Source organism: Chionomys nivalis, chromosome 2, assembly GCF_950005125.1.
Source record: "Chionomys nivalis chromosome 2, mChiNiv1.1, whole genome shotgun sequence".
Taxonomy (NCBI): Eukaryota; Metazoa; Chordata; class Mammalia; order Rodentia; family Cricetidae; genus Chionomys; species Chionomys nivalis.
Window position 1 is genome coordinate 109,423,650 of NC_080087.1, and position 13,295 is coordinate 109,436,944.

General features: G+C 37.8%; 1 protein-coding gene across 3 annotated transcripts in view; it reads right to left on the reverse strand.

Annotated features, from left to right (window-relative positions):
• Nucleotides 1–13,295, reverse strand: part of Gigyf2 (GRB10 interacting GYF protein 2) — a 139,664-nt gene that overhangs the window by 101,399 nt on the left and 24,970 nt on the right. For all 3 annotated transcript variants that reach the window (XM_057754646.1, XM_057754637.1, XM_057754656.1), the window contains exon 3: nucleotides 8,781–8,863. In XM_057754646.1, coding sequence (XP_057610629.1) covers nucleotides 8,781–8,821 — 41 coding nt within the window. In that variant the 5' untranslated portion in view covers nucleotides 8,822–8,863. The remainder of the gene's footprint in view (nucleotides 1–8,780; nucleotides 8,864–13,295) is intronic.

The following is a 13,295-nucleotide window of genomic DNA, read 5'->3' on the forward strand; positions in this document are numbered from 1 at the left end:
AGGCTCAGTTTTAGGCAGTATCTGCATCAAACCCAGGGCTGTATTCACACCCACAACTGAGCCCAAAGTAATGTTATAAAAAGAGAAAGAGCCAGGAACAGAAGGGGATATTCAGCAAAACTAGGAAAAAGAAGCTACTATCAAGTCATTAAAGGTACATGCCTTTAATCCCAGCACTTGGGAAGCCAAAGCAAGAGAACTCTATAAACTCAAGGCCAGGCTGGCTGGTCTACTATCAAGTTACAAGGCAGTCAGGACTACACAGAGAACCCTGTCTAAAAACAAAAAAAAAACCCTGGGATAAGGGAAAGTACACTGGTTGTAGATAGGTTTGTTGGTTGGTTAATAATGTGGGGCTATCCAAAATTTTGTGCAGTAACAGATACAAAGACTGAAACAGACTAAGTTATTTTAATTCATGTGATATAACCTAAAGGACAAGTTCAACAGATATTCTGAAATATATCCTCAAAACTGCTAAGCATTAGAAATTAATATGAAGATCAGTAAAATAAATATTTGTCTATTATTCAAAAAAGGGCACATGCTTGGTAAGCATAAAAACATGTTTACATGCAGAAGTAATACTGGAGAGAAGAAGAACAGACACTACTAGTGAACTGTGGTGAGAATGGTTCTTTCCAATGTTTCTATCTTCCTATCCTCTTTAAAAACATAACAGACAATTCTGAACATATAAGGAGATATTAAGAAGCATATAACAAACTCAAATGTACCAATTACTCAAGCCCAAAACAACACTCCATGGCCAACCTGGCTCTCTGTACCATGCCACTAAGTCTTTGATGCTATTTGGGTGGAAATTTTTGGCCTATTATTTTATATGTAAATTATCACAAAAAGATTTTTTTCAAGTCTGAAATTGCTGATCTTGTCATTTAAATCAATAAGTGGGTATAGCTGATGTTTTGTATTGTTTTGGCAATCCCTCCCCTGTGGTAGTATATTATTCCATCATGAGACACGTAATGCCTACTTAGTTTTCTAAATTGCTAACATGTACTTATGATCCATGTTTAGATACCTAACTTCGCTAACCTCTATTCTTGTAGCATTTCTGCAAAGAGAAACTAATCTCTTATATTATTTAGAATAGTGACTCAGTGTTAGCAGTTTACACAGGAAAGAAAAAAACGTGTCTCTTATTTTCAAAATAATATTCAACAATAATGAATTACTTCTTGATGTATTTAAATACAGTGAAACTATTTTTGACAATGTTCCCACTATCTCATCTTTGACTAGTAAGATACTCTCTGAATGGCTCCTGATGAGTCCTTTGGACATGCCCCTATTAAGTCTTTAAGTGCTCCAGGGTTATCATATATAACTTCTTGCGATAGTCCCAGATTCCCCCGTTTCTCCAAAGGAAGTACCAGGAGTACTCACAACTACTGAGTTGGTTTTTGTTTCCTTTCAAATTCTTGACAGAGAATGTGGTTCAATGCCCAAAAGACATAATAAAGACAGAAAAACACTCCTCAAAGGAATAAGCCAACCACTGATAAAAGACCTTCAAGACACTGTTTCCCATTAGAATCTCAAAAGTTGGGCTCTATCTGTTGGGGAAATGGCTCAGTGGGTAAAGAACTTGCTAGGCAAGTGCAAAGGCATGAATTCAGATCCCCACTCACCCATGTTTTAAAAGGGCAGATGTAGTAACAACTGCCTGCAATTCCACAGAAGACTAGAAGTGGGAGAAGCTTACTGGCCAGTCTGTTTATTCAGCCTAAGAGTTCCAGGTTCAATGTCTCAGAAAATAAGCTGAAGTGCCCACTTGGGAGGCAGAGGCAGGTGGATCTCTGTGAGTTCAAGGTCTACAGAGTGAGTGCCAGGATAGGCTCAAGATTCGCAGAAAAACCCTGTCTCAAAAAAAAAAAAAAAACTGGGGTGCAAAGGAAAAAAAACCTTCAATGCTGACTTCTGTTCTCTATGTGCACTCCCAATTACATAAACATATGCAACGCGCGCACACACATATATACACACACACATGCATATAAATGCTCAGAAAAAAATTACAGAGACTGTCCTGAAAAAGTAGGCAATTTAACTCTGAGAACTGAAGTTGAAAAATGTGTACATGTTAGTTCATTTGATCCAACTTAAGTTTCATAAAAACACAATATAAAATATAAGAAGCGTGAAGCTCAGTGATAGGACACTGACTAAGCATACAGAAGGCCTTGGGTTCCATCCCTAGCACTGGGGGAAAAAAAAAGAGGAAGAAAGTGAACCTGGAAACTAATGCATCTGACTAGTCACCACAGAACTAAAATTAAAGACTAGGATTTTTATGACTAATGTAATTATTCTATAAATGATGAGATCCCAAATTTTTATCTTAAACAGCCGATTTAATTGCCAGGCATTAATTTTAAAATATTAGAAATTATTTTAAGTATCTTCCATGTCATACTAAGCCGATATGCTTCCCAATAGTTTCTAACACTAGAGGGCACACCTAAGCCATTTCATGTAAAAACCACGGTGACTGTTTGAGTCACCTGGTATTACCATTGACTCCCTTATAGCCTAATTAATAGCCCTAATTTCTTAAAAAGCTCTCATATCAAGTTTTCAAGTTCATTTACTACTCTGTCCTTCCAATAGACTCCAATGGCTTCCCAAAGAGAGCAAACACCTCTTACAGGCACCATGTCTACTATTATAACACAATGAGAGTTTACTCTCCAGTATTTGTGAAGACTAAAGCAATTAAGATAGTTTATTGAATGGCCAGGCAGTATTGGCGCAAACCTTTAATCCCAGCTGATGGGGGAGAGTCTTCTGTTTTGTGTTAATTTCATTGGTTAAATAAAGAGACTGCCTTGGCCCCTTTAATAGAACAGAAAATTAGGTAGGTGGAGTAGACAGAACAGAATGCTGGGAGAAAGAAGCCTAGTCAGGTAGTCGCCATGATTCTCTCACTCCAGACAGACGCAGGTTAAGATCTTTCCTGGTAAGCCAGCTCGTGGTGCTACACAGAATATTAGAAATGGGTTAGATCAAAATGTAAGAGCTAGCCAATAAGAGGCTGGAACTAATGGGCCAGGCAGTGTTTAAAAGAATACAATTTGTATGTTGTTATTTCGGGTAAAGCTAGCCCTGCGGGAGCTAAGCAGTAGGAAGCGGCCCGCCGCTCCTATAACAACACCCAGCACTCGGGAGGCATAGGCAGGTGGATCTCTTTGAGTTCGAGGCCAGCCTGATCTACAAGAGCTAGCTCCAGAACAGCTAGGACTAATTTACACAGAGAAACCCTGTTGTCTACAAGGGGTTGGGGTAGGAGGATAGTTCATTGAGATGGAATAACCATTATAATCTGACTCAATAGTCAATTCTAAGTCCCCGTCACCTAGATATGTGGAAAAGCTGCAACGCATGTAGGTAATCTCCCTTCCAAAGGCCACCAGTGACCTTTATTTCTTCCACACAATTCTCTTTTCTAGAAATCTGATCTCCTGTGTTCTTCACGAAATATATATATATATAAAATATACACACACACTCACACACACACATATATATATGTATCAGTGACTACTTAGTAGTATACTACCTCACTTCTAGCTCTGTACTATTCAACCTTCCTCATTCCAGAAGTTTCTTACTTTGATGTAAATTCAAAACCCAAACCAACCTGGCTCCTCACCACTGCATTGCTCTACAAAGTGCATCAATAACCTTAACACTGCAAAAAAAACAAGATAAATATTCGAATCCTATGGTCTTCATCTCCCAGGCTACAACAGAGTCAAGTCCTACCCATTCGTAGGAAATGACAGGGACCAGAAGGACTCCCCAAAGCCCCACTATATTCTCCAAACTTTCACTTACTACCATTCAAAATCCACACTTCCAAATTAAAAAGCAATTTGGAATGTCCGTATCTGTGTGATAGTCTGGGAATCAAAAACTACTTCTGCATAAGCTTTGGGTTTTCTTCTAGCCATGCTCTGACCTCCCTCATAGAGGTTGGTCTTCATACACACACACACACACACGCGCGCGCGCGCAACATATATATATGTAGTTGTATTTATACACTCACACATACACTTAAGGCTCACACTTCACCTTCTCCCATCTTCTATATCCATTTATGATGTCTTACTTAATTCTAAATCTCTCACACCATTTCTAGTTCTTTCTCACACACTTTTGTAAGTATCTTGAACAATATAACCACTCTTATTCTGTCTTCCCCAATTCTCATTCTAAATGCAAATTTGACTAAAACTCTCAATTCTTTGTTGGTACACAATGGCCAAACAAACTTAACAAGTGTCATGAAATAGTGCCTCCAAGCTCACCTCTTCCTTTCCCACATTTCACATTAAAGGAAAATGTCTTGAAGTTTATTTCTTAAATCTGCAAACTCTTGCATCCTCGTCTTTAAACATGCCCTTTCTGTAGTGAGAAATATTTAAATATTTTCTGAACCTTTATCAAGAACAGGCAAGAAGAAATACACTAGAAACAACCAAGGTTAACTGGCAAATACAGGAAAGAGAAGCAGAAAAGTAACACATAGCAGGAAGATCCTGGGGGGAGGGGGTAGACTGCAGCAGGACCTTGACAACTAGGTTTTAGTTTTTTGTTTGTTTTTTAAACAAATATTCTCTTCTAAAGTACCTTTGGACAGCAGCTCATTCACTGTCCCTTAACCCCTTTTGAGAACTGGAAAAAAGTAACACATTCCATCTGACAGAACTTGTATTTTTCTCAGAGTATGGACAGTCATCTAGTAGCATCAGGCTTACATTTTCGTACCCCTAGCCACATTTGCGTGCCCCTAGCCACATTTGCGAATGAAGCCTGAATGCCTTTATTCAACCAAACTTTATGGAGTGCCTAACTAATCACTGGTGCACTAACTCAAAAGATTGGCCAACACTGAGAAATAACAGTGTCCTTAATAGTGGAATTAGTTCTTTCCTAAGGCAACCACGTTGAGAAAAAGAGACATACCTCAAAATGGTTCACTGTATTAACAGAGGAAGTGCTAGGGGGAGGAGGGGTGACAACCCTCTCCCTCTCTTTGGAAACAAAGACCAGAGACTTCCTTGAGAGCACAGAAATGAAAACAAAGGAGACCCTAGGAGAGCTTCTGTGCCTTCCCCAGAAAGCAAGATGTCTATAAATGTTCTCGCTACAATAAAGTCTTCTGAAATTATCTGAGTAGATTTCCAGTCCTTAAATTTTTCTCAAGTAAAATCTGATTTTTTTAGATGTCTTGAAGTATACATTTGCAAAGAAAAAAGAGTAGTAGGACATAAACCAATATATTCTTTTCGTGGTAGGACTATGGATAATTTAGTCTTTTTCTGGTTTTTTCCATAGTACTGTTTCCTCCAAATGTTCTTGTTATTAGAACCAACAAAAAAAAATTCTATTAAGACCTAACCTTAATCAAAAGTATTTAACACCAAAACAACTCATCAAGATAGTACCTTAAGCACTCAAGAAGCTGAGGCAGGTAGATCTCTGTGAGTTTGAGGCCAGTCCAGTCTACAGAGTGAGTTCTAAGACAGCCAGAGCTACAAAGAAACCCTGTCTCAAAAAAATAATAGAAAAAAAGAGTTTTGTCAAAGACAACGTAAGCACACAGAGGAAGTGAATTAAATTAAATTAAATTAAAACTATCTTTTTGATGGTTAATCTGTATCATCTAAACCTTAAATTAACATTAAAACTTTTGATTTAATAATTCTACTTCAAGGGAATTAATCCAAAGAAAATGATCAGAATAGAAACAAAATCATTCAGAAGTATACATATATCATTTATAGTAACAAAACATTGAAAACAACTTTACTTTCCAGCAATTCATTCTTTCATTTAATAGACATTTATTGAGTGCCTACGAGCCAGGCTCTGGAACTACAGCAGTAACAAGCTATACAACAATCCAGACTAAATGCCTGCTCACAATGGAGCTCACATTCTAGAGAGCTAGAGGCTGCATTCTGAGCAAGAAGTATTTACTACATCACATTTGATATAGACACTAAAGGAGTTAGGGAGTATAAGGAGAGGATACAAGCTGTACAGTCAGAAAGTCTAAAGTAGTAACATTTGAAGAAAGGCATTTAAAATTGAGTATTTTTTTTATACCTAGAAATTATTTTCTTCACTAACTCTGTCATATCCTTTTACACTATTTTGGTGAATCTGTAATTCATTTCCTTATTCTAACAAACAATCCACAACCTAATGATTCTGTTGGGTTTAGTAAGGCTATACAGGTATGGTCCTTCCTGACAATTTTTAATGTTCTCCTATCAACACAACTACCTAGATAAGGTCTAGAGGGAAGGATGGGAGGAGAAAATTTTCAATTACAAGTATATTTTTTAAAACTAAGATGAAAAGCTTTTAAAAGAAAAAAAGTGATTTTATACATCACTTGTTAAGCACTGTATTAAAAGTCATAAATGTTTCTGCATGGTTCAGAGTTACAACTCAACATAATCACTCTCTTCCTTGATTTTCAACTATTCTGAACACAGTTCCTCATATCAAGACTTATAATGAACATGTTACATGAAGAAAATATGCCAAAAGTCTCCAATGACAACAAGGTAACTTTCTAGTACAGGGTTATTTTGACTACCTTGACTGATGGTATAATTAAGGCTGTGCCTACTTAACTCTGCACTCCTCAGTAAAGGGCTCCTAAGTACCAATGATACAGGATTAACCTAGGTAACAACGAGAAGTTTCTGATTAAGGACAGAACTGATGACTACCATCTGCTAAAGTTGACTCAGTTCAAATTAAACACCTTATAAATACTTCAGTGTACAATAAGGAGGGCAAGTAAGACACTCCGACAGATTAAGCCAATGGCAAAGAGATACCTGCAAATGATTTGATGTTCAGTAACACATGTCTTTCTGCAAAGGGCTAAGGAGAAAATGTACAAGCTCTGAGAACTAGGCAGCCGCCTCTAATACAACTATTCATCCCTGCCAGAGTTGGCACAAAACTATCAAGGTAACATGGAAACAAAAAAAGCATGGCTGTCTTCCAATGAAACTTTATTCACAAAAACTTTACTTGAACTCCAACAGGATTCCAGTGCAAACCAGAGATATAAGATTTTAAAAAAAAAAAAAAAAAATCAAGAATATCACCAGTTTGGTTGGATTGTTTTTGTTTTTAATTCTTTGGTTTTGGTTAAATTTTCTGGCTTCTTTCTCACTACAAATTATTAGCAAAATGCTGTAAGAAAAAAATCCTTTAAGTGCCTCAGTGATTTTAATATGATTTTACAAAGAAAAACATGTGAGAAGGTATTAGTACAAAAGAAAATAATAGCAGAACAGCTGCACACACTATGGTTTACAAAGTGAACTACATGAATTTAAATCTACCTGATTAAAGAAGTTAATATAGTGTGAATAAAGATTTAGCTTAAGAATGCTAAAATGTTTTTATAATACTAACAGCTATGAACAGCCTCTACATCTGGAGAACTAGTTAAATGATTGTACATCCATACAATGAAACTACTTAAAAGAACCAAAAAAACGTTTATTGAAAAAGGTTTTGTTTGCTTTAGGCTTTTTTTGTTAAGGTTACAAGATTGAATGCAAAGTTTGATCCTATTTTGTGAAAAAAATACACATATACACAAATAAGATACAGAAAACCACTTGGAAAGATACACCAAGATATTTACAGTGGGTACTAAGGATCAAATTAAGATATTTATTTATTCCTTTTCCTTGCTTACTTATAATTTCTGATTTTTCTAGAAACAGTGATTTAGAAATAAGTAAATTCTTTTTTAAATATAAAATAACTGAAACAGGTGCAGCATTGTTTAGATCAACATTTTCAAAATAAACTCAAACTATAGGCAATGTGTCGATTCACAGAACTTCAAATGTTTTCTCATCCGGTCTCCAAATGCTAACCATGAAGGTTAAGAATATCTAGGAAATACATATCAAAAGAAGTGTATATGATCGAGTAAGTTCGTAAGACTCTTCAAACAAGGAACTCCTACAGAAGTCTTACAAACCACCACCTAAACATAAAGAATGCTGACGCTACTCCAATTCCTCCTTTAGATGCTGCCTTTGACATTACCAAAGGGGTTTGTTCCAAGTATGAATGGAAAATTAACTATCATTATTCACGTCACTGAAGAGAGGATCTTCAATCACCAACTTTGGGGGGAAAAGAAGAGGGGGGAAAGCCACACTATAATGTGATGGATCTCAAAATTCCATGAGAATTCCATATTCGGGGTCCAAACATATCTGTAAGAGACTCAAAGGTCAATTAATTGTTATTATGGCAAATGCTAACTCAGCTCTAGATGGGCTACTGCTAATAGCCAGTATTAATTCTGGACCACCTGCTTAGCCCATCAATAAAAAAGTTTCAAATGCTTCCATTAAAACTATTTTTAAATAAGCATATCAATAGTAGAAAATAGATATTAAAGTATTACTGTTATAGTTATGTAAAATTGTTTATACATACACAAAGGTTCAAAAATAATTTTCTAGGGTGGTAGAACTATAGAGTTTTAATTTCGTTATCCATACCTAACCAACCCAAGAAAAAATTCAATTAGAGAATATTGTCCTTTATCAAATATAAGATACTATAAGCTAGTCACATTTTTAAACTATACACATGAAACAGAAATATGCACATTTATACACCACCCAGTTCCTGTGTAACTCTTACTAGTCAATTATGTCATTCAATATCAAATAAGACAAGACTGAACTCACCATTCAGGCCCAAAGTTTAGTGTCTGGGTTTCTGCTGCCATTCTTCTCCGTATTTTTAAAAAGATTTTTGTGTGTGGAAAAACCTGTTAAATAGAAACACATCTTTGTCAAACAATGTCAAGAAAAAGTGAAGTATACCAGATCAGAACAAATAGCTAGACAATGTGTGATCTGCTTATAATCTCCTAAGAATGAGAGTTTTTAATGATTATTTACAGCAATGCAGCTGGCAAAATGAAATGAGTAAATCTATCCCTATCCCTCCCTAGATTTACTCATTTCATTTTGCCAGCTACATTGCTGTTAAAAAAAAAAAAGTCTCGTAAAGATAGATATACAGACAGACAGACAGACAGACATTGGGCACAGTGGTAAACACCTTTAATCTAAGCACTCAGGACACAGAGGCAGGTGGATCCCTGAGAGTTCTAGGCTAGCCTGGTCTCCATAATGAGTTCTAAAAACAACTAGATCTATGTAAAAACAGCCTCAAAAAAGGAGGAGGCGGAGGAGGAGGAGAAGGAGGAGGAGGAGGAGGAGGTAACAACAAGCAAATAATAAGTTTAATGGGGATGAAGATGGGAGTAGAAGGTAGTAACCAACACAAAGGATGCATGAAAAATACTTATAGAGGGCTGGAGAGATGGCTCAGAGGTTAAAAGAACTGACTGCTGTTCAGAAGGTCCTGAGTTCAAATCCCAGCAACCACATGATGGCTCACACCCATCTATAATTAGATCTGGTGCCCAGAACACTATATACACAATAATTTTTTTAAAAAAAGAAAAAATATTTAAAAAAGAAAAAATACTTATAGAACCCCACCAGGTGATGGTGACACATGCCTTTAATCCAAGAACTTGGGAGGCAGATCTCTGTGAGTTCAAGGCCAGACTACAAACCAAGTTCAAGGACAGGTTCCAAAGCTACACCAAGAAACCCTGTCTCAGGAAAATCAAAAAAAAGTGGGGCGGTGGTGGCACATGCCTTTAATCCCAGGCAGAGAGGCAGGCGCATCTTTGTGAGTTTGATGCCAGCCTGGTCTACAAGAGCTAGTTCCAAGACAGGCTCCAAAGCTACAGAGAAATCCTGGGGGGGAGACACCAAACCAAACCAAAATAAATAAAAAGTAAAAAAGAAACCCACAGAAACCCACTACTCTGTAAGCTAATTTAAAAGTGAAATTTAAGGGGGGGAGGGACAGACAGGGGTTTGGAACATAGATAACCCTGAGTGAGTAGATAATGTTTCCCCAGAAGACATGGGTTATTAAATGAAAATATCAGTGGAGGCCAAACCCCCAAAATAACACTGGCTATTGCCATTGTTCTTGATTACCTACCAGAATAAGATGGTAACACCCTATTACTGAAGCCACAACACATTTGGTTATAGGACATAAATCAAGGTGGAAGTGACCTGAAATTTTCATAGTGCCAGAAGGTGCTATGCAGGAGGAGCAAAGCATCAATGTATTATACAGCAGTGAAGCCTGAATGCTGTAATGCCAACCTGTCAGGTATAATGTGCTCTCTAGTACAATAGTGGCAAGAAAGTAATACAGGTAACCAGGCACTTTCTGACTAGATTTGAGGCCTGCTCCGAAGAAAGGAATCCATGCCAAGTACTATGAACTAGATCAGAAGTCCGTGGCCCAGAAGGTCATAAGCCCCAGGGAGGAACCTATTACTATCATTTTTGCTAGATGGACACCTTATAAAAGTACACAGACAGGAAAACCCCTGAGATTTGCTGGATGGCCAGTCAATCCAAACCAGTAAGTGAAAGGTTCTTCAGTGAAACCCTGTCTCAAAACAATAAAGTGGAAATCAACTAAGAAAGACACCAAACATTCACCTCTGGCCATCATATTCATATGCACACACATGCACATAGAACATACAAGTGTATACAGTATACACTTAAGTGTATAACAAATATGCCAAAAAAATTTTTAAAGTCCAAACTGTTTATATCATTTTTAAAGTTGTCACAAGCACCAAATCATCACTAAATTTTAAACGGATAATAGTGGAACCAGGCATTTATACATCTATAGCTCCAGAATACTTGTAATCCCAGCACACCTGCAATCCCAACACTTAGAGGCTAAAGCAAGAGGATCTGAGTTCAAGGTCAACCTGGATTTCAGAAAGACTCGTCTAATACATAGAAATGGAACTGTTTCAGACATTTTGAGTGACATGCTGCTACTACTACACAGCTGGGAAAAAGAGAAAGGTGGAACACTACTGTGTTCTTACATGTGTGTATGTGAAGACCAGAGATGGCTAACAGGAATATTCGTCAATCAATCTCTACTTTACTTTTTGAGACTAAAAGCTAGAGTTGACTGAGTTGGTTAGACGAGCAAGACAATTTGGTTAGATTAGCCAGCCAGCAAAGCTCAGGGATGCTGTTTCTGCTTCCCCAGTGCTCATATTATAGGCATGTGCCACTATACCCAGGTTTTGAATGAGCATTCTAGGGGATCATACCTGGACCCCAATGCTTGCATGGCAAGTACTTTACTGAGTTAAAAAAAAAAAAAAAGAAAAAGAGGTTTCTCTAGCCTCTTTTCCTTTTAACGGGTATACAAAAATGATACACTGTGTAATAAAAATCTATTAAAGCTCCATTAAGCCAGGCAGTGGTGGCGCATGCCTTTAATCCCAGCACTCGGGAGGCAGAAGCAGGTAGATCTCTATGACTTCGAGACCAGCCTGGTCTACAAGAGCTAGTTCCAGGACAGGCTCCAAAACCACAGAGAAACCCTGTCTCGAAAAACAAAAAACAAAAAACAAACAAACAAAAAAAAAAAAACAACTCCATTAAGAGATTTTTTTTTCTTTTTCATTTTTCCTGTGGTATGTGCACTTGAGCTTGCATGTTTGCATTTGTGGGGAATGCATGTGCATGTGGAAGCCCTTAGTTGGTATTAGGAATCATTCTTGATATTTTTTTCCACCTTATTTATTATGGCAGAGTCTCTCAATTGAACCCAGAGCTCACCAGCATTGCTAGTCTCCTTAGCCAGACTCACCTGAGGATCCCTTGTCCCTGACTTCTCAGGCTAGAATTAAAGAAAAGTTGCCACATCCACCTGATATTTATATAGGTTCTGGGTGATGGAGGAGGGTCATCTGTCTACGTGTTACTTTCATTGGCTAATTAATAAAGAAACTGCGTGGCCTGATAGGTCAGAACATAGGTCGGTGGAGTAGACAGAACAGAATGCTGGGAAGAAGGGAAGTGAGACAGACGCCATAGCTCTCCTTTCCGAGATGGACGCAGGCTAGAATCTTCCCAGTAAACCAGGACACCGTGGTGATACACAGATTACTAGATATGGGTTAAAGCAAGATGTGAGAGTTGGCCAGTAAGAGGACAGAGCTAATGGGCCAAGCAGTGTTTAAATGAATACAATTTGTGTGTTGTTATTTCGGGTGTAAAGCTAGCCGGGTGGTGGGACGCAGCCTGCTGTTCCTTCTACATCTGGGGATCCAAACTCCAGTCCTCAGGCTTGCATGGCAAAGACTTTAACCTCAAAGCCATCTCCCAAGTTCTCTAAAAGAACTCTTTTTTAAAACACAAAATATGAAAAATCTGTGCCAGGGGCTGGAGAGACGGCTCAGCGGTTAAGAGCACTGACTGCTCTTCCAGAGGACCCAGGTTCGATTCCCAGCACCCACATGGCAGCTCACAACTGTCTGAAAATGCAGTTCCATAAGATCTGACACCTTCACACCAATGAACATAATAAAGTTAAAATAAATTATTAAAAAAAAAATCTGTGTCAAACTTCCTGAGATTATCATTCTTGCAGAGGACACAGGTCCAGTTCCCAGTACCCACATGGTGGTACACGCACACACATACATGTTTTGCCTAAAACACATAAAATAAATGCTTTTTTAAAATCTTTTTGTTAGCCGGGCGGTGGTGGCGCACGCCTTTAATCCCAGCACTTGGGAGGCAGAGGCAGGTGGATCTCTGTGAGTTCGAGACCAGCCTGGTCTACAAGAGCTAGTTCCAGGACAGGCTCCAAAACCACAGAGAAACCCTGTCTCGAAAAAACCAAAAAAAAATAAATAAATAAAATCTTTTTGTTATTGTTTGTCCAACTTTTTGGGTTCCCTCCCCCCAGACCGGTCTCTACACAGTCCTGGCTATTCTGGAACTATGTAGATCAGGCTGGCCTCAAACTCAAGAGATCCACCTGCCTATCCTTCCCAAGCACTGGGATTAAAGGCGTGCCATTTGTTTTTTAATCTTAATTCTTTTTAAACCACTATTTCAAACTCTACCTACCCTAATGCTTTCAAATGAACTTTGAGGGGGACCTCTGACTACTGCAAAAGTGATCTAAATTTCTAAAGCAAGTCACGGATTGAACTAGAATGGATTTAATTTGAAATTACTTGGTATCTATGAAAATACTAAAAAAAATATATATATATCACAGAGCAATTTATTCTTTAACTTACTACAAGGCCATCACATATGATCACACAG